At 45.8% G+C, this 22,577-nt stretch overlaps 1 protein-coding gene across 7 annotated transcripts in view; it reads left to right on the top strand.

The window, feature by feature from the left end:
• LOC115161054 (ecto-NOX disulfide-thiol exchanger 1) overlaps positions 1–22,577 on the top strand; it is a 115,390-nt gene that overhangs the window by 81,396 nt on the left and 11,417 nt on the right. For all 7 annotated transcript variants that reach the window (XR_003869168.1, XR_003869167.1, XM_029711744.1 and 4 more), the window contains 5 exons: positions 1,798–2,031; positions 5,314–5,526; positions 7,126–7,232; positions 9,982–10,099; positions 14,935–15,125. Coding sequence is in view for 5 of the 7 variants with exons in the window: in XM_029711744.1 (XP_029567604.1) it covers positions 1,798–2,031; positions 5,314–5,526; positions 7,126–7,232; positions 9,982–10,099; positions 14,935–15,125 (863 nt within the window). In the remaining 2 variants the exon portion in view is untranslated. The remainder of the gene's footprint in view (positions 1–1,797; positions 2,032–5,313; positions 5,527–7,125; positions 7,233–9,981; positions 10,100–14,934; positions 15,126–22,577) is intronic.

Here is a 22,577-nt window from a genome sequence, read left to right as displayed (position 1 = left end):
TGACTTTACTATACTACTGTATACTTTACTATACTATACTTTACTTTAATATACTACGGTATACTTTACTATACTATACTATACTTTACTTTACTATACTATACTATACTATACTATACTACTGTATGCTTTACTTTACTATGCTATACTGCACTTTAGTATTGTATACTATACTATACCATGCAAATGCTATACTATACACACAACATATAGACACAATCCTCTACCTCTCTGGTCAGTGGTCAGCATAACTATTGTATATGTTTGCAGCAGTATTTAATAGAGTATGTATTAACATTATGAACACTGTAGAGGAGTTAAAACAGCGACCTTGTGTCCTGAGGTTTGACACTTAAAGCAGAAGAGAGAAATCAAATGATGACTGTAGCTATGCAGGCTGGAGGTGAAAGAAATATACTGTAGCTATGCAGGCTGGAGGTGAAAGAAATATACTGTAGCTATGCAGGCTGGAGGTGAAAGAAATAGACTGTAGCTATGCAGGCTGGAGGAGGAATAAATAGACTGTAGCTATGCAGGCTGGATGTTAAAGTAATATACTGTAGCTATGCAGGCTGGAGGTGAAAGAAATAGACTGTAGCTATGCAGGCTGGAGGTGAAAGAAATAGACTGTAGCTATGCAGGCTGGAGGTTAAAGTAATATACTGTAGCTATGCAGGCTGGAGATTAAAGAAATAGACTGTAGCTATGCAGGCTGGATGTTAAAGTAATATACTGTAGCTATGCAGGCTGGAGGTTAAAGAAATAGACTGTCGCTATGCAGGCTGGATGTTAAAGTAATATACTGTAGCTATGCAGGCTGGATGTTAAAGTAATATACTGTAGCTATGCAGGCTGGAGGTGAAAGAAATATACTGTAGCTATGCAGGCTGGAGGTGAAATAAATAGACTGTAGCTATGCAGGCTGGAGATGAAAGAAATAGACTGTAGCTATGCAGGCTGGAGGTGAAAGAAATAGACTGTAGCTATGCAGGCTGGAGATGAAATAAATAGACTGTAGCTATGCAGGCTGGAGGAGAAATAAATAGACTGTAGCTATGCAGGCTGGAGGAGAAAGAAATAGACTGTAGCTATGCAGGCTGGAGGAGAAAGAAATAGACTGTAGCTATGCAGGCTGGAGGTGAAAGAAATAGACTGTAGCTATGCAGGCTGGAGGTGAAAGAAATAGACTGTAGCTATGCAGGCTGGATGTTAAAGTAATAGACTGTAGCTATGCAGGCTGGATGTTAAAGTAATATACTGTAGCTATGCAGGCTGGATGTTAAAGTAATAGACTGTAGCTATGCAGGCTGGATGTTAAAGTAATAGACTGTAGCTATGCAGGCTGGATGTTAAAGTAATAGACTGTAGCTATGCAGGCTGGATGTTAAAGTAATAGACTGTAGCTATGCAGGCTGGATGTTAAAGTAATAGACTGTAGCTATGCAGGCTGGATGTTAAAGTAATAGACTGTAGCTATGCAGGCTGGAAGTTAAAGTAATAGACTGTAGCTATGCAGGCTGGAGATGTGAATATGGATGAGGAGGACTAGAGAATATTTTAACATTATGAATAGTTGAAAATGTAGAGTTTGTCCTTTTGGTTTGCTAATGGTCTTTGTGGTGGTACGTGGTGTAGAGAATGTAGGCATTTGTAATACTGTATAATTTCATTGTATTTGACTGTATGAGTTCACATGACTGTATACACAATTTGGGTGCTGTGTGTTTGTCTGTGTGTTGAATGTATCTGTATGGTTGTGTTTGGTGTATCTGACTGCTACCTACCATGTTTCCCCAGGCTACCGGATGCGCATCGGCTCCAGTACAGATAAGAAGGACTCAGGGAGGATGCACGTGGACTTTGCTCAGGCCAGAGACGACCTGTATGAGTGGGAATGTCAACAGAGGCTGCTGGCCAGGGAGGAACGACACCGACGCAAGATCCACGAAGACTTCCTCCGTCCGCCCTCGCCACCTCCCATCATGCACTTCTCCGAGCATGAGGCGGGACAGTTGGCGGAGAGATTGAAAGGTGAGTGGACCAATGAGCATGATGTGTGTGTGTGTCACCCCCACCCTCTAGCACTATGTCCAGCTGTGCCCCCCCCCCCCGCTGTGTGTGTGCTGCAGGTGGGCCATGGCGGTGTATAAATGTGTGTAAAGGTTCGAGCTGCACACTGTTTTACAGACCCCATCCTAATTTACAGTATAGGAATAATCTATGATGCACTTTCTCATGAATATTGTTTTTGTATCATTTAGAGCAATGTACCATTCCTCTGTCATGTCAAATTGATATTAAGAAATGTCTGACATAAGTAAATATGAAAATGGTTAGATTAGAAAAATAAACTTTTGATTTCTCATTTCTCCCATCATCTAAATGAGTTATTGATCTAAACCACTGTCTGCTAGAACTGTCTGACACACTACACATCCTCTCTCTGCATGAGAAATTTAGTCATGGTTATCATTTTCCTTCCTTATGACACCCTCAACACTGTTATTAGAACCTTCCCAGTAGCATTACATTAATATGTGGATCTGAAAACCTTCCTGGACAGAGAGCTAGTGTTATGACATCTGATAGGACAGTTTGACTCTGTTGCCCTCTCTATCTCATCAGCCATCAGTCAGTTCCCAACCCCCCCGCTGTCTCCCCACATGGCTGCATCCCGCCTGCCTCTCTCTCTCTGCTGAAGAAGCCCAAAGGGCATCAGACACTGCATCTCCAATACAGCTCAATATGAAGAGAGAGAGAGGCAGAGGGAGAGAGAGGCAGAGAGAGAGAGAGAGAAGCAGAAAGAGAGAGGCAGAGAGAGAGAGAGAGAGAGAGAGAGAGAGAGAGAGAGGTAGAGAGAGAGAGAGAGAGAGAGAGAGAAAGAGGTAGAGAGAGAGAGAGAGAGGCAGAGAGAGAGAGGCAGAGAAAGAGAGAGAGAGGCAGAGAAAGAGAGAGAGAGAGAGAGAGAAAGAAAGAGGTAGAGAGAGAGAGAGGTAGACAGAGAGAAAGAGTGCTGACATGAAACTAACTGCATCACAACACTTCATCAAAATTCCGTCCTCTCTCTCCCCATCTCTCCCTTTCCTTTTCCTATGGCAGTAAGAAGAGACATGTCACATTAACTATTGGAGAAGTCACATTGATACAAGCAGAGAGAGTCTTTTCGTCTATCATCTCTCAATGAAGCGTATGATAATGTAATGGGTCACGGCTGGGAGATGTCATGCTCCCCTTATTGGACACCCCTCCCTTCCCTTCATCACATTCCCTGGAGCTCCGAATTCCTAGATTTCTTCATCACGCTGGTGGGAAATGTGTGTCGTCCTGTCTCCTCATTCCCATCGCTGATGCTTTATTTCTTTTCCAATTCTGTGCTTTCCTGCTCATACTGCTTCTCTCTTTCTCTCTCTCTGTGCGATCCTCCATGTCTCCCTGTTCCACTGTCTCTGCTCTCTGTTCAGAGTGGTGTTTCAAAGTGTTCTGTTTCTCCATAATCATATTCATTCAAACAGCCTCTGGTTAATGCTTTTACATTCTCAGGCGGGTAAATACCTTAATCATATTCATTACCACATTACAGCGCATTACTCTGTCTCTCTCTCAACTCACATACAGCTGCTTCTATGAAGGGACACTTCTAACCTTCACACTGAGGCTGCGGCACTAGAGACTGCCTGACTGTTGGTCACAACAGATGGCAGAGAGAGAGGAGGGGAGCGAAGAGGGCGAGCAAGAGTGTGTGTGTATTTATATGTGTGTGAGTCTGTGTCACACACCTATCAAGCGATGGCTGTGTAAACGCTTACACAAAATAAAGCAAGGTTTACCCTCCACTACACCACTGGCTATTACTATAGAGATGTTTAGTTCCCCAAGAAGGTTTTCATTACACATAGCCAAACACAGAGTGATATTTTGCTTTGATTATTCATTGAAAAGGCTGGGGAAATAGACTTCCATTATTCCCTGTGTTGTGCTGGCCCGCAATACCTTTATGTGACTTCTCTATAATATGATTGTATGATTGCACTCTGCTGCCTCCTTTGAATAGGACTAGAGCTGTGCGGTGAAGTGTTTTCAACCAAGCGACAGTGTGCTCTCAGGTCATGTTGCAGTGGGTATTGAGCTCATTAAACGATTTCTAATTCACTCTGCGCTATGCGATCGGACGCGGCTCTGTGGCACTTTTCAATTATTATTCAAATGTGAAGAATACGCTCAACAAAGGCCCACCGAGACACAGACAGTTAAAGAGGCTATGCTCACTCAACGACTAGTTTCTGTTGATTCAAACCCATAAATGCACAGAAGACTGTCTCATCCAAAGACACTCAGAAGATATGAAACAGTCTGATAGTTAATCTCCCCATGCTGTTCTGTTCCTGTGCACTGAAGCATGAAGGAAAGAGAAATATAATTTATTCAAAGTACATGGCAGTATACACTGAACAAAAATATAAATGCAACATATAAAGTGTTTCATGAGCTGAAATAAAATAAAAGGTTTCATACACACAAAAGCGTTTTTTTGTGCACAAATTTGTTTACCTCCCTGTGTGTGACCATTTCTACTTTGCCAAGATAATCCATCCACCTGACAGGTGTGGCATATCAACAAGCTGATTAAACAGCATGATCATTACACAGGTGTACCTTGTGCTGGGGACAGAAAAAGGCCACTCTAAAATCACCTCATGTTTCAGCATGATAATGCACGGCCCCATGTCGCAAGGATCTGTACACAATTCCTGGAAGCTGAAATGTCCCAGTTCTTCCATGGCCTGCATACCCACCAGACATATCACCCATTGAGCATGTTTTAGATGCTCTGGATCAACGTGTACGACAGCATGTTCCAGTTCCCGCCAATATCCAGCAACTTCGCACATCCATTGAAGAGGAGTGGGACAACATTCCACAGGCCACAATCAACAGCCTGATCAACTCTAAGTGGAGGAGATGTGTTGCGCTGTATGAGGCAAATGGTAGTTACAGCAGATACTGACTGGTTTTCTGATCCACGCTCCTACCTTTTTTTTAGGTATCTGTGACCAACAGATGCATATCTATATTCTCCGTCATGTGAAATCCATAGATTAGGGCCTAATGAACTTATTTCAATTGACAAATTTCCTTATATGAACTGTAACTCAGTAAAATCTTTGAAATTGTTGCATGTTGCATTTATATTTTTGTTCAGTGTAGTTTATTTCAAGGAATATCAATGTACAGTTTCATAGGCTTTCTGCTTCACGGTTTAAAAACCTCACCCTAAATCCTCTCCTCTCGCTCTCCCCCATCATCCCCCTCCAGATGACCATAAGTTCAGTGAGGCGACTGCAGTCCTGTTCACGTGGATCGACCGTGGTGAGGTCAACCGGCGGTCGGCCAATAACTTCTATTCAATGATCCAGTCGGCCAATAGCCACGTCCGGAGGCTGATGAGTGAGAAGGCCCAGCACGAGGAGGAGATGGAGCTAGCCAAGGAGACATTTAAAAACGCCCTGCTGGCCATACTGACTCAGTGTAAGCATCTAACTAGACACACTATACACTACCTGTGACTTTATTCTCATAAACCCTTCCTAGACACAGTGTACTACAGTTACCTTCACATAGCACTAAAGACCAGTTGTTCTATACAGCTGTACAGTGATAAGCCAGTAGTTAGGGAGGATGACAGAGGTCAGAGACCAGACAGAGGTAAGTACAGTACAGTGTCCTGAGCTTTCTACAGGAGAGGACCAGCTGATCTACCTAACTCCCAGGTAGGCATCGTAGAACTGTATCCCTCCAGCAGGCACTCTCAAACAATGTCAATGTACAGTATGGACTGATATTGAAATGATATGAAATACAATCTGGAAAGACAATGAGATGACAACAAGATTCATCAACGTCTTATGACTGTTTAAATGGTGCTATTTTCAATGGTATTTGTTGTGCTCAACACCAGGTAATAAAACAGAGCTATATAGTCCTCTGGTGCTGCTTTAATATGAAAAGTGCAGAGATCCTGAATCACCAGAAGAGGGGATGATGAGGGGGTGTAGTTTTAATGTTGATGTGGTCACAGTGCACTTGTCCAGTAGTAATAGTGACACTTCTTAAGCCTCCTGTTGTTTACTGAAGAGGAATATGACAGTATGCAGTTAGAACAGAGCAACACTTTAAAGACAACCTCCTACCGGTGGAAAGGATAGTGATGACTGCAGTAACTTCCTAAAAGAGTTATGAATGATTAAGGACAAATTAAAGACACATTTTATTTAAGTTCAATAGTATGTCTAGACCTACTCTATCCATGAAAATATTTAGTATCACAAGCCAGCCACCCATTGTAGAATGTTGTCTTTGACAGTCCTGATGGAACTGAATCAGCAGGTATGAACTGTAAGTACTGTTCAGCACTGGGGAGGAGACACCAGGTAATACAATGACCAGCATTTAACCATATCAGGCCCTACAAACCAACTTAAACAATGCGTCAAAATCCCAACCCACCCAATGATTCTCAATATCGTCGCTGTCAGATGAAACCCTTGAAACTCAATTATTTCCAATGACTCTACGACCAAGAAAATGTATTCAAAATAGCTTCTGAAGTTTCATAATTGTATGTTCGTTAAAGCTGGAATCCATAGCGGTGAAACTGCCACGTCCTTTTGCGATATTACGACAACAAAGACATTACCTTATTAAACAACAAACACTTTTTTCATTGCACGCGTGATAGAACAGCAGAATATGTACAACGATATTTTTTACCAAGAGGCCGAATGCTCCTTTCTTCCTTTAATAAACAAAAACAAAAACAATAACAAATTTGCCTGGGCCGACCCGTGGAGACGTTTCACCTAATTGAGATTCCAACATTAATGACAAAATATGGACGTCTTTTTACATTTCCTGAAAAGTTTCTCTTTTGGAGATAAGAAGCTTTCATCCCACAGCGATGATATGTTGGTGGGTGGTACAGGTAAATGCAATGGGGTCTACTAACCCAGGCTGGCAGGATGAAGCTCCCTAGTGTCTCCTCTGTGTGCTGTTGTGCCTGGGTGGTGCAGTAGGATCTAAGCTCTACATAAAGCCTTGTCTTGTCTTGACTCCCCTGTTCACCCCAAGTCGAGCAGATCACGGCTGTGTTCACCGCTGCCTCCAGGCAGAAGGCATGGGACCATTTCTCTAAAGCGCAGCGCAAGAACATAGACATTTGGAGAAAGCAGTGTGAGGTTGGTACTCTCTCCTTACCCCCTTATTCCTTGTCATGTTTGGACTCCTCAGGACAGGTTAACAGACAGACACTCTAGCCGGGTTGACACGAGTCCTACTGGGTTTCATTTGGCTGTTGTTGCAGACTGCTGTGGCCTCACAGATACACAGACAGATGGACAGACTGCTGTGGCCTCACAGATACACAGACAGATGGACAGACTGCTGTGGCCTCACAGATACACAGACAGATGGACAGACAGATGGACAGACTGCTGTGGCCTCACAGATACAGACAGATGGACAGACAGTCATGCTGTTCTGATCTTCTGATGCTGTGTGTTTCTCTTCTACAGTGCCATTCGTGGACTTTTTCCTCACATCGATGAAACGCACACGCACTCACACAGAGGTGGCAGGTAGCTTAGCGGTTAGATCATTGAGCCAGTTAACCAAAAGGTTGTGTGTTCGAATCCCTGAGCCAACAAGGTGAAAACTCTGTCGATGTACCTTTGAGCAAGGTACTTAACCCTAATTGCTCCAGGGTTGCTGTTTATTATGGCAGACCCTGGCCGTGACCCCACTCTCTGAGGGAGAGTTGGGATATGCCAAAAACACATTTCCAATTCACACTTGTAAATAGGACAAATGTAAGCACCCACCAAATTATTTATTTTATTACACACACACACACACAAGCACAGACGTAACCTTCTAGAAAGCGTGAGTGCTATGGCAACAGAGGCTTCCAGGGTTAAAACAGATCAATAATGCATTGGGAGTACAACGAGTCAGCATTCTGGAATATTCATTACGTAAGGGATAATCAACGAGAGGCTAAGCGTTCTCTGAAAAATAGTGCACGAAATGGAAAGTGTATTCCACGACGTGTTAGTGGAGTGGAACTAACCTTCCACGGAGTTGCATTATTTTCCATAGAACGCAGGAGTTGATGTTGATTATCCCTTTTATTTCATGGCTATAAATTAACATATTTGCCGCTAGAAATGTATTAATTTGCCAGTAGAAATGTGACAACATCCACTGAATTAGCTAGCAAGTTTACTAGCTAGCTAGATAGCTCCAGTAGTTGCCTTGGTAACCAAGCAAACAGACATGTTACCTTAGCTAACCAAACCGTCATCCTAGCTTGCTATTATGAAAATCGAATTCAACTTTGACATAATGTTTTCAATTCGACTTTTGCTTTCAAAAGCAGCTCAAAAATAGAACATGTAAGAATGAACTTCATAGCCATTGAATTATACCGTACAATTATACTGTGCGTTCTATAGAAATAATGTACTCTCTGGAATGCCCTTTAAACCAATCAGAAACGACTATTCAGCAATATCATGGTATAAATGTTAGTTAGCACTTTTATTAGAACTAAACAAAAACATCCTATTAATCTCATGGAATGTGGATATTTTTGGTTGTAGAAACACTGCACAAACCTGGATCTGAAACAGAGATTATTATACACCCCCTTGGTTTTAATTTGGTCATTTGGAGACCATGAATTGAAAGTAATGACCAGGTATATGAGGTCGCCTATCTGTGGGGGCCAGAGTTATCAGGACAGATGTTAACCTAATGTGACCATTCATACTAGGGTTGGGCGGTATCCAGATGTTCATGCCTTCATACTGTTCCTGTACCATACCGGGGTATACGGTATTACCGGCAGTGCACACAAGGGGCGCTATTTATTTCCAAACATTAAAAAAACGCATACAGTACAGTATACCGCCCAAGCCTAATTCATACTGTAAGATGTCTCTGTTCATACAGTACATGTCTCTAAGTCAAGTCAGTGAGAAAGGAATCATGCCATGTCTATTGTCAGAGCAACCAGAGGTAAGGCATTGCTTTGGAAGAAGTGGCACACAGTAACAGTACACACTATGGAGTGAGTCTGCTAGCATGCCACAATTGTGAAATCCTTTGTTAAGGGTCAGTAGTATGCTTGGTAAGTGTTCAAGTAGTTCAAGTAATTACTGTAACACTGCAGCCTGAAGCGTCATAGATTATCTGAATGACAAATGGCTGTGAATTAATTAGCTACTGATGTCAGTATCAACATCCTCCATGACAGTAGTATTAAATTACAGTTTGAATATGAACTGATAATGGACACTGCAGAAATCATGAGATCAGATACGTCTCTAAACACCATTGAATCCCTCCGTCTTCATGCCGTACTGTAGCTTCTAGGAAAAAAGCTCTGGCTGGTTCAGTACTGCAGCTGAGGCTTTCTGTGCTCACAGTCACACATAACAAAGCCCTCCATCCAAACCTCTCTCCCTTTCTCTCTCTTTCCCTTCTCTCATAACTCTATCACACTCTCCTATAGCTGAGTCATTGGCTAAGCATATTTACTTTATCTGAGGAGAGATTTCACAGTGGTGGTATTAGACAGCCTCACAGCTGAGACAGTTCTAGTTATCAGAGCAGCTGGAAGAATGAGATGTTTTCTATGCTCCTCTGTCTTATCATGTGAAAAAATGAAGCGTTCAAACTGCAGATCTAGGATCAGTTTACCTTACCCAACTAAATCCTAACCCATCGGGAAGTGAAACACAAAACTGATGTTAGATCAGTGTCTAGGGGCAATTTGATCCTCTTCCACCACAGACTCGTTTTAAGGTACAACCTTTTTTAGAACACATTACCAGGAGCAGGCGGGTTGAAACCATTTTTAGACAGGCATATGGCTGGGTGTATAGTACTGAGACACTGAGGGGTCCTTGTGTTGTGATGTGACAGGAGCTGAGGAATGCCCACAGTGAGGAGATCATGGGGATTCGCCGGGAGGAGGAGATGGAGATGTCTGACGACGACGAGGATGAGAGCCCCTGTAAGAAGATACGCATGGAGGAAAATGGTAGGACAGACACGAGCACAATCCCAAACTTACCCCTGGCATAGTCCCTAACTCTTGGTCCTTAACCCTTAGCCCCTAAGCACGTATACCTTTTAATGATGGCAGGCCACTGTAGCTCATAAATCACCAGACTGCTAAAGTATACAGTGCCTTCAGAAAGGATTCCTCTAGGATTATGCCTGTGCTTAGCTCTATTCCATGCTTGCCAATGACAAGGATACCCATAACATGATGCAGCCACCACGATGCTTGAAAATATATTCAGCAGTTTTACTTTAGTGCCTTATTGCAAACAGGACACATGTTTTAGAAATATTTGTATTCTGTAAATGCTTCCTTCTTTTCACTCAGTCATTCAGGTAAGTATTGTGGAGTAACTACAATCTTGTTGATCCATCCTCAGTTTTCTCCTATCACAACCATTAAACTCTGTAACTGTTTTAAAGTCACCATTGGCCTCATGGTGAAATCCCTGAGCGGTTTCCTTCCTCTTCAGCAACTGAGTTAGGAAGGACATCTGTATCTTTGTAGTGACTAGGTGTATTGATACACCATCCAAAGTGTAATTAATAACTTCACCATACTCAAAGGGATATTCAATGTCTGCTTTTTTTTATTTTGACCCATCTACCAATAGGTACCCATCTTTGCGAGGCATTGGAAAACATCCCTGGTCTTTGTGTGTGTGTGTGTGTGTGTGTGCGTGCATGCATATGTGTATTTGTGTGTGTACATTGTGTCTAACCCTCTTTCCCCTCCTGCTCTCCAGGTGTGTGTACATTGTGTCTAATCCTCTCTTCCCTCCTCCTCTCCAGGTGTGTGTCTTGTGTCTAATCCTCTCTCCCCTCCTCCTCTCCAGGTGTGTGTCTTGTGTCTAATCCTCTCTCCCCTCCTCCTCTCCAGGTGTATGTCTTGTGTCTAATCCTCTCTCCCCTCCTCCTCTCCAAGTGTGTATGTCTTGTGTCTAACCCTCTCTCCCCTCCTCCTCTCCAGGTGTGTGTCTTGTGTCTAATCCTCTCTCCCCTCCTCCTCTCCAGGTGTGTGTCTTGTGTCTAATCCTCTCTCCCCTCCTCCTCTCCAGGTGTGTGTCTTGTGTCTAACCCTCTCTCCCCTCCTCCTCTCCAGGTGTGTGTCTTGTGTCTAATCCTCTCTCCCCTCCTCCTCTCCAGGTGTGTGTCTTGTGTCTAATCCTCTCTCCCCTCCTCCTCTCCAGGTGTGTGTCTTGTGTCTAATCCTCTCTCCCCTCCTCCTCTCCAGGTGTGTGTCTTGTGTCTAACCCTCTCTCCCCTCCTCCTCTCCAGGTATGTGTCTTGTGTCTAACCCTCTCTCCCCTCCTCCTCTCCAGGTATGTGTCTTGTGTTTAATCCTCTCTCCCCTCCTCCTCTCCAGGTGTGTATGTCTTGTGTCTAATCCTCTCTCCCCTCCTCCTCTCCAGGTGTGTGTCTTGTGTCTAACCCTCTCTCCCCTCCTCCTCTCCAGGTGTGTGTCTTGTGTCTAACCCTCTCTTTCCTCTCCAGGTGTGTGTCTTGTGTCTAACCCTCTTTCCCCTCCTCCTCTCCAGGTGTGTGTCTTGTGTCTAACCCTCTCTCCCCTCCTCCTCTCCAGGTGTGTGTGTCTTGTCTAACCCTCTCTTTCCTCTCCAGGTGTGTGTCTTGTGTCTAACCCTCTCTCCCCTCCTCCTCTCCAGGTGTATGTCTTGTGTCTAATCCTCTCTCCCCTCCTCCTCTCCAGGTGTGTATGTCTTGTGTCTAATCCTCTCTCCCCTCCTCCTCTCCAGGTGTGTATGTCTTGTGTCTAATCCTCTCTCCCCTCCTCCTCTCCAGGTGTATGTCTTGTGTCTAATCCTCTCTCCCCTCCTCCTCTCCAGGTGTATGTCTTGTGTCTAATCCTCTCTCCCCTCCTCCTCTCCAGGTGTATGTCTTGTGTCTAACCCTCTCTCCCCTCCTCCTCTCCAGGTGTGTGTCTTGTGTCTAATCCTCTCTCCCCTCCTCCTCTCCAGGTGTGTGTCTTGTGTCTAATCCTCTCTCCCCTCCTCCTCTCCAAGTGTGTATGTCTTGTGTCTAATCCTCTCTCCCCTCCTCCTCTCCAGGTGTGTATGTCTTGTGTCTAATCCTCTCTCCCCTCCTCCTCTCCAGGTGTGTGTCTTGTGTCTAATCCTCTCTCCCCTCCTCCTCTCCAGGTGTGTGTGTCTTGTGTCTAACCCTCTCTCCCCTCCTCCTCTCCAGGTGTGTGTCTTGTGTCTAACCCTCTCTCCCCTCCTCCTCTCCAGGTGTGTGTCTTGTGTCTAATCCTCTCTCCCCTCCTCCTCTCCAGGTGTGTGTCTTGTGTCTAATCCTCTCTCCCCTCCTCCTCTCCAGGTGTGTATGTCTTGTGTCTAATCCTCTCTCCCCTCCTCCTCTCCAGGTGTGTGTCTTGTGTCTAACCCTCTCTTTCCTCTCCAGGTGTGTGTCTTGTGTCTAATCCTCTCTCCCCTCCTCCTCTCCAGGTGTGTGTCTTGTGTCTAACCCTCTCTCCCCTCCTCCTCTCCAGCTGTGTGTCTTGTGTCTAACCCTCTCTCCCCTCCTCCTCTCCAGGTGTGTGTCTTGTGTCTAATCCTCTCTCCCCTCCTCCTCTCCAGGTGTGTGTCTTGTGTCTAACCCTCTCTTTCCTCTCCAGGTGTGTGTGTCTTGTGTCTAACCCTCTCTCCCCTCCTCCTCTCCAGGTGTGTGTCTTGTGTCTAATCCTCTCTCCCCTCCTCCTCTCCAGGTGTGTATGTCTTGTGTCTAATCCTCTCTCCCCTCCTCCTCTCCAGGTGTGTATGTCTTGTGTCTAATCCTCTCTCCCCTCCTCCTCTCCAGGTGTATGTCTTGTGTCTAATCCTCTCTCCCCTCCTCCTCTCCAGGTGTATGTCTTGTGTCTAATCCTCTCTCCCCTCCTCCTCTCCAGGTGTATGTCTTGTGTCTAACCCTCTCTCCCCTCCTCCTCTCCAGGTGTGTGTCTTGTGTCTAATCCTCTCTCCCCTCCTCCTCTCCAGGTGTGTGTCTTGTGTCTAATCCTCTCTCCCCTCCTCCTCTCCAAGTGTGTATGTCTTGTGTCTAATCCTCTCTCCCCTCCTCCTCTCCAGGTGTGTATGTCTTGTGTCTAATCCTCTCTCCCCTCCTCCTCTCCAGGTGTGTGTCTTGTGTCTAATCCTCTCTCCCCTCCTCCTCTCCAGGTGTGTGTGTCTTGTGTCTAACCCTCTCTCCCCTCCTCCTCTCCAGGTGTGTGTCTTGTGTCTAACCCTCTCTCCCCTCCTCCTCTCCAGGTGTGTGTCTTGTGTCTAATCCTCTCTCCCCTCCTCCTCTCCAGGTGTGTGTCTTGTGTCTAATCCTCTCTCCCCTCCTCCTCTCCAGGTGTGTATGTCTTGTGTCTAATCCTCTCTCCCCTCCTCCTCTCCAGGTGTGTGTCTTGTGTCTAACCCTCTCTTTCCTCTCCAGGTGTGTGTCTTGTGTCTAATCCTCTCTCCCCTCCTCCTCTCCAGGTGTGTGTCTTGTGTCTAACCCTCTCTCCCCTCCTCCTCTCCAGCTGTGTGTCTTGTGTCTAACCCTCTCTCCCCTCCTCCTCTCCAGGTGTGTGTCTTGTGTCTAATCCTCTCTCCCCTCCTCCTCTCCAGGTGTGTGTCTTGTGTCTAACCCTCTCTTTCCTCTCCAGGTGTGTGTGTCTTGTGTCTAACCCTCTCTCCCCTCCTCCTCTCCAGGTGTGTGTCTTGTGTCTAATCCTCTCTCCCCTCCTCCTCTCCAGGTGTGTATGTCTTGTGTCTAACCCTCTCTCCCCTCCTCCTCTCCAGGTGTGTGTCTTGTGTCTAATCCTCTCTCCCCTCCTCCTCTCCAGGTGTGTGTGTCTTGTGTCTAACCCTCTCTCCCCTCCTCCTCTCCAGGTGTGTGTCTTGTGTCTAACCCTCTCTTTCCTCTCCAGGTGTGTGTGTCTTGTGTCTAACCCTCTCTCCCCTCCTCCTCTCCAGGTGTGTGTCTTGTGTCTAATCCTCTCTTTCCTCTCCAGGTGTGTGTCTTGTGTCTAATCCTCTATCCCCTCCTCCTCTCCAGGTGTGTATGTCTTGTGTCTAATCCTCTCTCCCCTCCTCCTCTCCAGGTGTATGTCTTGTGTCTAATCCTCTCTCCCCTCCTCCTCTCCAGGTGTGTGTCTTGTGTCTAATCCTCTCTCCCCTCCTCCTCTCCAGGTGTATGTCTTGTGTCTAATCCTCTCTCCCCTCCTCCTCTCCAGGTGTGTATGTCTTGTGTCTAATCCTCTCTCCCCTCCTCCTCTCCAGGTGTGTATGTCTTGTGTCTAATCCTCTCTCCCCTCCTCCTCTCCAGGTGTGTGTCTTGTGTCTAATCCTCTCTCCCCTCCTCCTCTCCAGGTGTGTGTCTTGTGTCTAATCCTCTCTCCCCTCCTCCTCTCCAGGTGTGTGTCTTGTGTCTAATCCTCTCTCCCCTCCTCCTCTCCAGGTGTGTATGTCTTGTGTCTAATCCTCTCTCCCCTCCTCCTCTCCAGGTGTGTGTCTTGTGTCTAACCCTCTTACCCCTCCTCCTCTCCAGGTGTGTGTGTCTTGTGTCTAACCCTCTCTCCCCTCCTCCTCTCCAGGTGTGTGTGTCTTGTGTCTAACCCTCTCTCCCCTCCTCCTCTCCAGGTGTGTGTGTCTTGTGTCTAACCCTCTCTCCACTCCTCCTCTCCAGGTGTGTGTGTCTTGTGTCTAACCCTCTCTCCCCTCCTCCTCTCCAGGTGTGTGTGTCTTGTGTCTAACCCTCTCTCCCCTCCTCCTCCTCTCCAGGTGTGTGTGTCTTGTGTCTAACCCTCTCTCCCCTCCTCCTCCTCTCCAGGTGTGTGTGGCCAGTCTGGGGCCTCTCTGAGGGAGGAGAATGACTCTCTGCGTTGGCAGCTGGACGCCTACAGGAATGAGGTGGAGCTGCTGAGGAAGGAGCAAGGCAAGGCTTGCCACCCTGACGACCCTGAACACTTCCCCGACACACACACACACCTGCTGCAGCAGAGCATGCACAACATGCAACAGGTACACACACACACACACACACACACACACACACACACACACACACACACACACACACACACACACACACACCTGCTACAGCAACATGCAGCAATTACAACATTCCACCATCTATGCCTGTATCATACTGCACCTGTGTTTACACCTGTGAGTCCGCCAGATCAGAGGCAGTAGTGATGACAATGCGGTATATTGATTGGTGTATTTTTATGCATTTTTTTTACATTTATTTTACCAGATAAGTTGACTGAGAACACATTTTCATTAACAGTGTAATGAACACCATGAGAGACAGAGAGCTGGTTTCAAGCGCAGGGCGCAGCAGGTGTTTATTGTAAAGGACCACAGGAGGAGGCAGTTAGCTGGGTCCAGGGGCAGGCAGAAGGTCATACACAGGGGGTCCAAAAAGGCAACGGTACAGGCAGGGAAAAGGCTAGTAACATAGTCCGGGAGATCAGGCAATAGGTTGATAACAGGAAATCCGATAGGCTAATATACAGGCAGGGAATAGGCAAAAGATGTCATTAGTGAGGCAGGCAAAAACTATCATACACGGGAGGAGTAAATTACAGGAACCACAGCACTCAGAAAGACGTGTCACAAAACAAACAATACCTCACAGTGATGGGGTGCAAAGAACTGAACTAAATAGTGTGTGATAATGACATACAGGTGTGTGAACAGGTGATTAGAATTCAGGTGATTGGGATCTGGAGAGTGAGCTGCGTTCAGGGGATCTAGGTGTTTGAGGGTGTGGGCTGGAGAGTGAGCTGCGTTCAGGGGATCTAGGTGTTTGAGGGTGTGGGCAGGAGAGTGAGCTGCGTTCAGGGGATCTAGGTGTTTGAGGGTGTGGGCAGGAGAGTGAGCTGCGTTCAGGGGATCTAGGTGTTTGAGGGTGTGGGCAGGAGAGTGAGCTGCGTTCAGGGGATCTAGGTGTTTGAGGGTGTGGGCAGGAGAGTGAGCTGCGTTCAGGGGATCTAGGTGTTTGAGGGTGTGGGCAGGAGAGTGAGCTGCGTTCAGGGGATCTAGGTGTTTGAGGGTGTGGGCTGGAGAGTGAGCTGCGTTCAGGGGATCTAGGTATTTGAGGGTGTGGGCAGGAGAGTGAGCTGCGTTCAGGGGATCTAGGTGTTTGAGGGTGTGGGCAGGAGAGTGAGCTGCGTTCAGGGGATCTAGGTGTTTGAGAGTGTGAGTTGGAAGCAGACGTTACGAACAGCAACGACCTGGGGAATAGTTGTCCTGCCTGAGCATTCAAAATGTGGGCTGGGCATCCTGAAGATGACTATAATAATAAGATAAATCAAATCATGTAACTTTAGGGTGTCAGGGAAAATGTATGGAGTAAAAAGTACATTCTTTTCTTTAGGAATGTAGTGAAGTAAAAGTAGTCAAAAATATAAAAAGTAAAGTACAGATACCCCAAAAAACGACTTAAGTAAAAAATACTTGAAAGGACTACTTAAATATTTTACACCACTGAGTAATTGATAAAGCATAAATACAATACAGTGCCATCACATGCTGCAGGTATTTGGACCGGTGCTTTCACTAGCAAAAGGTCATAGCACAAGTACATAGGAACACTCTGATGTATTCTGAGTCTCCTGTCCACCACAATCACAATCCCTCCCTTTACAACCTGACTCAGACAGACCAACACACAGTCACATCAAATCAAATCAAATCAAATCAAATCAAATCAAATCAAATTTATTTATATAGCCCTTCGTACATCAGCTGAAATCTCAAAGTGCTGTACAGAAACCCAGCCTAAAACCCCAAACAGCAAGCAATGCATGTGAAAGAAGCACGGTGGCTGGGAAAAACTCCCTAGGAAAAACTCCTGAGAAAGGCCAAAAACCTAGGAAGAAACCTAGAGAGGAACCAGGCTATGAGGGGTGGCCAGTCCTCTTCTGGCTGTGCCGGGTGGATATTATAACAGAACATGGTCAAGATGTTAAAATGTTCGTAAATGACCAGCATGGTCAAATAATAATAATCATAGTAATTGTCGAGGGTGCAACAAGCACGTCCGGTGAACAGGTCAGGGTTCCGTAGCCGCAGGCAGAACAGTTGAAACTGGAGCAGCAGCATGGCCAGGTGGACTGGGGACAGCAAGGAGTCATCATGCCAGGTAGTCCTAGGGCTCAGGTCCTCCGAGAGAAAGAGAGAAAGAAAGAGAGAATTAGAGAGAGCATATTTACATTCACACAGGACACTGGATAAGACAAGAGAATACTCCAGATGTAACAGACTGACCCTAGCCCCCCGACACATAAACTACTGCAGCATAAATACTGGAGGCTGAGACAGGAGGGATCAGAAGACACTGTGGCCCCATCCGATGATACCCCCGGACAGGGCCAAACAGGCAGGATATAACCCCACCCACTTTGCCAAAGCACAGCCCCCACACCACTAGAGGGATATCTACAACCACCAACTTACCGTCCGAAGACAAGGCCGAGTATAGCCCACAAAGATGTCTGCCACGGCACAACCCAAGGGGGGGGCGCCAACCCAGACAGGAAGACCACGTCAGTGGCTCAACCTACTCAAGTGACGCACCCCTCCCATGGACGGCATGGAAGAACACCAGTAAGTCAGTGACTCAGCCCCTGTAAAAGGGTTAGAGGCAGAGAATCCCAGTGGGAAGAGGGGAACCGACAAGGCAGAGACAGCGAGGGCGGTTCGTTGCTCCAGCCTTTCCGTTCACCTTCACACTCCTGGGCCAGACTATACTTAATCATAGGACCTACTGAAGAGATAAGTCTTCAGTAAAGACTTAAAGGTTGAGACTGAGTCTGCGTCTCTCACATGGGTAGGCAGACCATTCCATAAAAATGGAGCTCTATAGGAGAAAGCCCTACCTCCAGCCGTTTGCTTAGAAATTCTAGGGACAATTAGGAGGCCTGCGTCTTGTGACCGTAGCGTACGTGTAGGTATGTACGGCAGGACCAAATCGGAAAGATAGGTAGGAGCAAGCCCATGTAATGCTTTGTAGGTTAGCAGTAAAACCTTGAAATCAGCCCTTGCCTTAACAGGAAGCCAGTGTAGGGAAGCTAGCACTGGAGTAATATGATCAAATTTTTTGGTTCTAGTCAGGATTCTAGCAGCCGTATTTAGCACTAACTGAAGTTTGTTTAGTGCTTTATCCGGGTAGCCGGAAAGTAGAGCATTGCAGTAGTCGAGCCTAGAAGTAACAAAAGCATGGATTAATTTTTCTGCGTCATTTTTGGACAGAAAGTTTCTGATTTTTGCAATGTTACGTAGATGGAAAAAAGCTGTCCTTGAAGCAGTCTTGATATGTTCTTCAAAAGAGAGATCAGGGTCCAGAGTAACGCCGAGGTCCTTCACAGTTTTATTTGAGACGACTGTACAACCATCCAGATTAATTGTCAGATTCAACAGAAGATCTCTTTGTTTCTTGGGACCTAGGACAAGCATCTCTGTTTTGTCCGAGTTTAAAAGTAGAAAATTTGCAGCCATCCACTTCCTTATGTCTGAAACACAGGCTTCTAGCGAGGGCAATTTTGGGGCTTCACCATGTTTCATTGAAATGTACAGCTGTGTGTCGTCCGCATAGCAGTGAAATTTAACATTATGTTTTCGAATGACATCCCCAAGAGGTAAAATATATAGTGAAAACAATAGTGGTCCTAGAACGGAACCTTGAGGAACACCGAAATTTACAATTGATTTGTCAGAGGACGAACCATTCACAGAGACAAACTGATATCTTTCCGACAGATAAGATCTAAACCAGGCCAGAACTTGTCCATGTAGACCAATTTGGGTTTCCAATCTCTCCAAAAGAATGTGGTGATCGATGGTATCAAAAGCGGCACTAAGATCTAGGAGCACGAGGACAGATGCAGAGCCTCGGTCTGACGTCATTAAAAGGTCATTTACCACCTTCACAAGTGCAGTCTCAGTGCTATGATGGGGTCTAAAACCAGACTGAAGCGTTTCGTATACATTGTTTGTCTTCAGGAAGGCAGTGAGTTGCTGCGCAACAACTTTTTCTAAAATTTTTGAGAGGAATGGAAGATTCGATATAGGCCGATAGTTTTTTATAATTTCTGGGTCAAGATTCGGCTTTTTCAAGAGAGGCTTTATTACTGCCATTTTTAGTGAGCTTGGTACACATCCGGTGGATAGAGAGCCGTTTATTATGTTCAACATAGGAGGGCCAAGCACAGGAAGCAGCTCTTTCAGTAGTTTAGTTGGAATAGGGTCCAGTATGCAGCTTGAGGGTTTGGAGGCCATGATTATTTTCATCATTGTGTCAAGAGATATAGTACTAAAACACTTTAGTATCTCCCTTGAGCCAGGGTCCTGGCAGAGTTGTGCAGACTCTGGACAATGAAGCCCTGGAGGAATACCCAGATTTAAAGATGAGTCCGTAATTTGCTTTCTAATGATCATGATCTTTTCCTCAAAAAAGTTCATAAATTTATTACTGCTGAAGTGAAAGCCATCCTCCATTTGCGAATGCTGCTTTTTAGTTAGCTTTGCGACAGTGTCAAAAAGAAATTTCGGATTGTTCTTATTTTCCTCAATTAAGTTGGAAAAATAGGATGATCGTGCAGCAGTGAGGGCTCTTCGATACTGCACGGTACTGTCTTTCCAAGCTAGTCGGAAGACTTCCAGTTTAGTGTGGCGCCATTTCCGTTCCAATTTTCTGGAAGCTTGCTTCAGAGCTCGTGTATTTTCTGTATACCAGGGAGCTAGTTTCTTATGACAGATGTTTTTAATTTTTAGGGGTGCAACTGCATCTAGGGTATTGCGCAAGGTTGAATTGAGTTCCTCGGTTAGGTGGTTAACTGATTCTTGTCCTCTGACGTCCTTGGGTAGGCAGAGGGAGTCTGGAAGGGCATCAAGGAATCTTTGGGTTGTCTGGGAATTTATAGCACGACTTTTAATCTTCCTTGGTTGGGGTCTGAGCAGATTATTTGTTGCAATTGTAAACGCAATAAAATGGTGGTCCGATAATCCAGGATTATGAGGAAAAACATTAAGATCCACAACATTTATTCCATGGGACAAAACTAGGTCCAGAGTATGACTGTGGCAGTGAGTAGGTCCAGAGACATGTTGGACAAAACCCACTGAGTCGATGATGGCTCCGAAAGCCTTTTGGAGTGGGTCTGTGGACTTTTCCATGTGAATGTTAAAGTCACCAAAAATTAGAATATTATCTGCTATGACTACAAGATCCGATAGGAATTCAGGGAACTCAGTAAGGAACACTGCATATGGCCCAGGAGGCCTGTAAACAGTAGCTATAAAAAGTGATTGAGTAGGCTGCATAGATTTCATGACTAGAAGCTCAAAAGACGAAAACGTCATTGTTATTATTTTTGTAAATTGAAATTTGCTATCGTAAATGTTAGCAACACCTCCGCCTTTGCCGGATGCACGGGGGGTTTGGTCACTAGTGTAACCAGGGGGTGAGGCCTCATTTAACACAGTAAATTCATCAGGCTTAAGCCATGTTTCAGTCAGGCCAATCACATCAAGATTATGATCAGTGATTAGTTCATTGACTATAACTACCTTGGAAGTGAGGGATCTAACATTAAGTAACCCAATTTTGAGATGTGAAGCATCACAATCTCTTTCAATAATGGCAGGAATGGAGGAGGTCTTTATACTAGTAAGATTACTGAAGCGAACACCGCCATTTTTAATTTTGCCCAACCAAGATCGAGGCACAGACACGGTCTCAATGGGGAAAGCTGAGCTGACTACGCTAACTGTGCTAGTGGCAGACTCCACTAAGCTGGCAGGCTGGCTAACAGCCTGTTGCCTGGCCTGCACCCTATTTCATTGTGGAGCTAGAGGAGTTAGAGCCCTGTCTATGTTCGTAGATAAGATGAGAGCACCCCTCCAGCTAGGATGGAGTCCGTCACTCCTCAGCAGGCCAGGCTTGGTCCTGTTTGTGGGTGAATCCCAGAAAGAGGGCCAGTTATCTACAAATTCTATCTTTTGGGAGGGGCAGAAAACAGTTTTCATCCAGCGATTGAGTTGTGAGACTCTGCTGTAGAGCTCATCACTCCCCCTAACTGGGAGGGGGCCAGAGACAATTACTCGATGCCGACACATCTTTCTAGCTGATTTACACGCTGAAGCTATATTGCGCTTGGTGACCTCTGACTGTTTCATCCTAACATCGTTGGTGCCGACGTGGATAACAATGTCTGCTTACTGCTGTTCCTGCTTACTCTACACTAACACCTTCTGCCACTGGTGTCACCTCTGTGTTCATCATCTTCTCTGTTGTTTCTGTCCTCCCAGCACTGTGTGCTTCTCTCTCTGTCTCTCTAACTGTGTTGTGGTCTGTTGTGTGACTGTCTCTCTAACTGTGTTCAAATCAAGTCAAATCAAACTTTATTTGTCACATGCGCCGAATACAACAAGTGCAGACTTTACCGTGAAATGCTTACTGACAAGCCCTTAACTAACAGTGCAGTTCAAGAAGAGTTAAGAAAATATTTACCAAATAAACTAAAGTAAAAAATTCTAAAAAGTAACACAATAAAATAACGAGGCTATATACAGGGGGTACCGGTTAGTTGAGTGTGTGGGGGTACAGGTTAGTCCAGGTCATTTGCACATGGAGGTAGGGGTGAAGTGACTATGCATAGATAATAAACAGAGTAGTAGCAGTGTACAAAACAAATGGGGGGAGGGGTGTCAATGTAAATAGTCTGGTGCCATTTGATTAATTGTTCAGCAGTCTTCTCGCTTGGGGGTAGAAGCTGTTAAGGAGCCTTTTGGTCCTAGACTTGGCGCTCCGGTACCGCTTGCCGTACGGTAGCAGAGAGAACAGTCTATGACTTGGGTGACTGGATTCTCTGACAATTTTATGGGCTTTCCTCTGACACCGCCTAGTCTAGAGGTCCTGGATGGCAGGAAGCTCGGCCCCAGTGATGTACCACGCACTATCCTCTGTAGCGCCTTATGGTCAGATGCCGAGCAGTTGCCATACCAGGCGGTGATGCAACCGGTCAGGATGCTCTCGATGGTCCAGCTGTAGAACCTTTTGAGGATCTGGGGACCTGAGGGGGAAAAGGTTTTGTCGTGCCCTCTTCACGTCTGTCTTGGTGTGTTTGGACCATGATAGCTTGTTGGTGATGTGGACACCAAGGAACTTGAAACTCTCGACCCGCTCCACTACAGCCCCGTTGATGTTAATGGGGGCCTGTTCGGCCCGCCTTTTCCTGTAGTCCACGATCAGCAAGTCTTGCTCACATTGAGGGAGAGGTTGTTGTCCTGGCACCACACGGCCAGGTCTCTGACCTCCTCCCTATAGGCCGTCTCATCGTTGTCAGTGATCAGGCCTACAACTGTTGGGTCGTCAGCAAACTTAATGATGGCGTTGGAGTCGTGTTTGGCCACGCAGTCGTGGGTACAGGAGGGGACTAAGCAAGCACCCCTGAGGGGCCCAGT

The sequence above is a fragment of the Salmo trutta genome, chromosome 24, assembly GCF_901001165.1.
Source record: "Salmo trutta chromosome 24, fSalTru1.1, whole genome shotgun sequence".
Taxonomy (NCBI): Eukaryota; Metazoa; Chordata; class Actinopteri; order Salmoniformes; family Salmonidae; genus Salmo; species Salmo trutta.
Note: the sequence above shows the minus strand (reverse complement) of the source record. Positions and strands in the feature narration are given on the sequence as shown.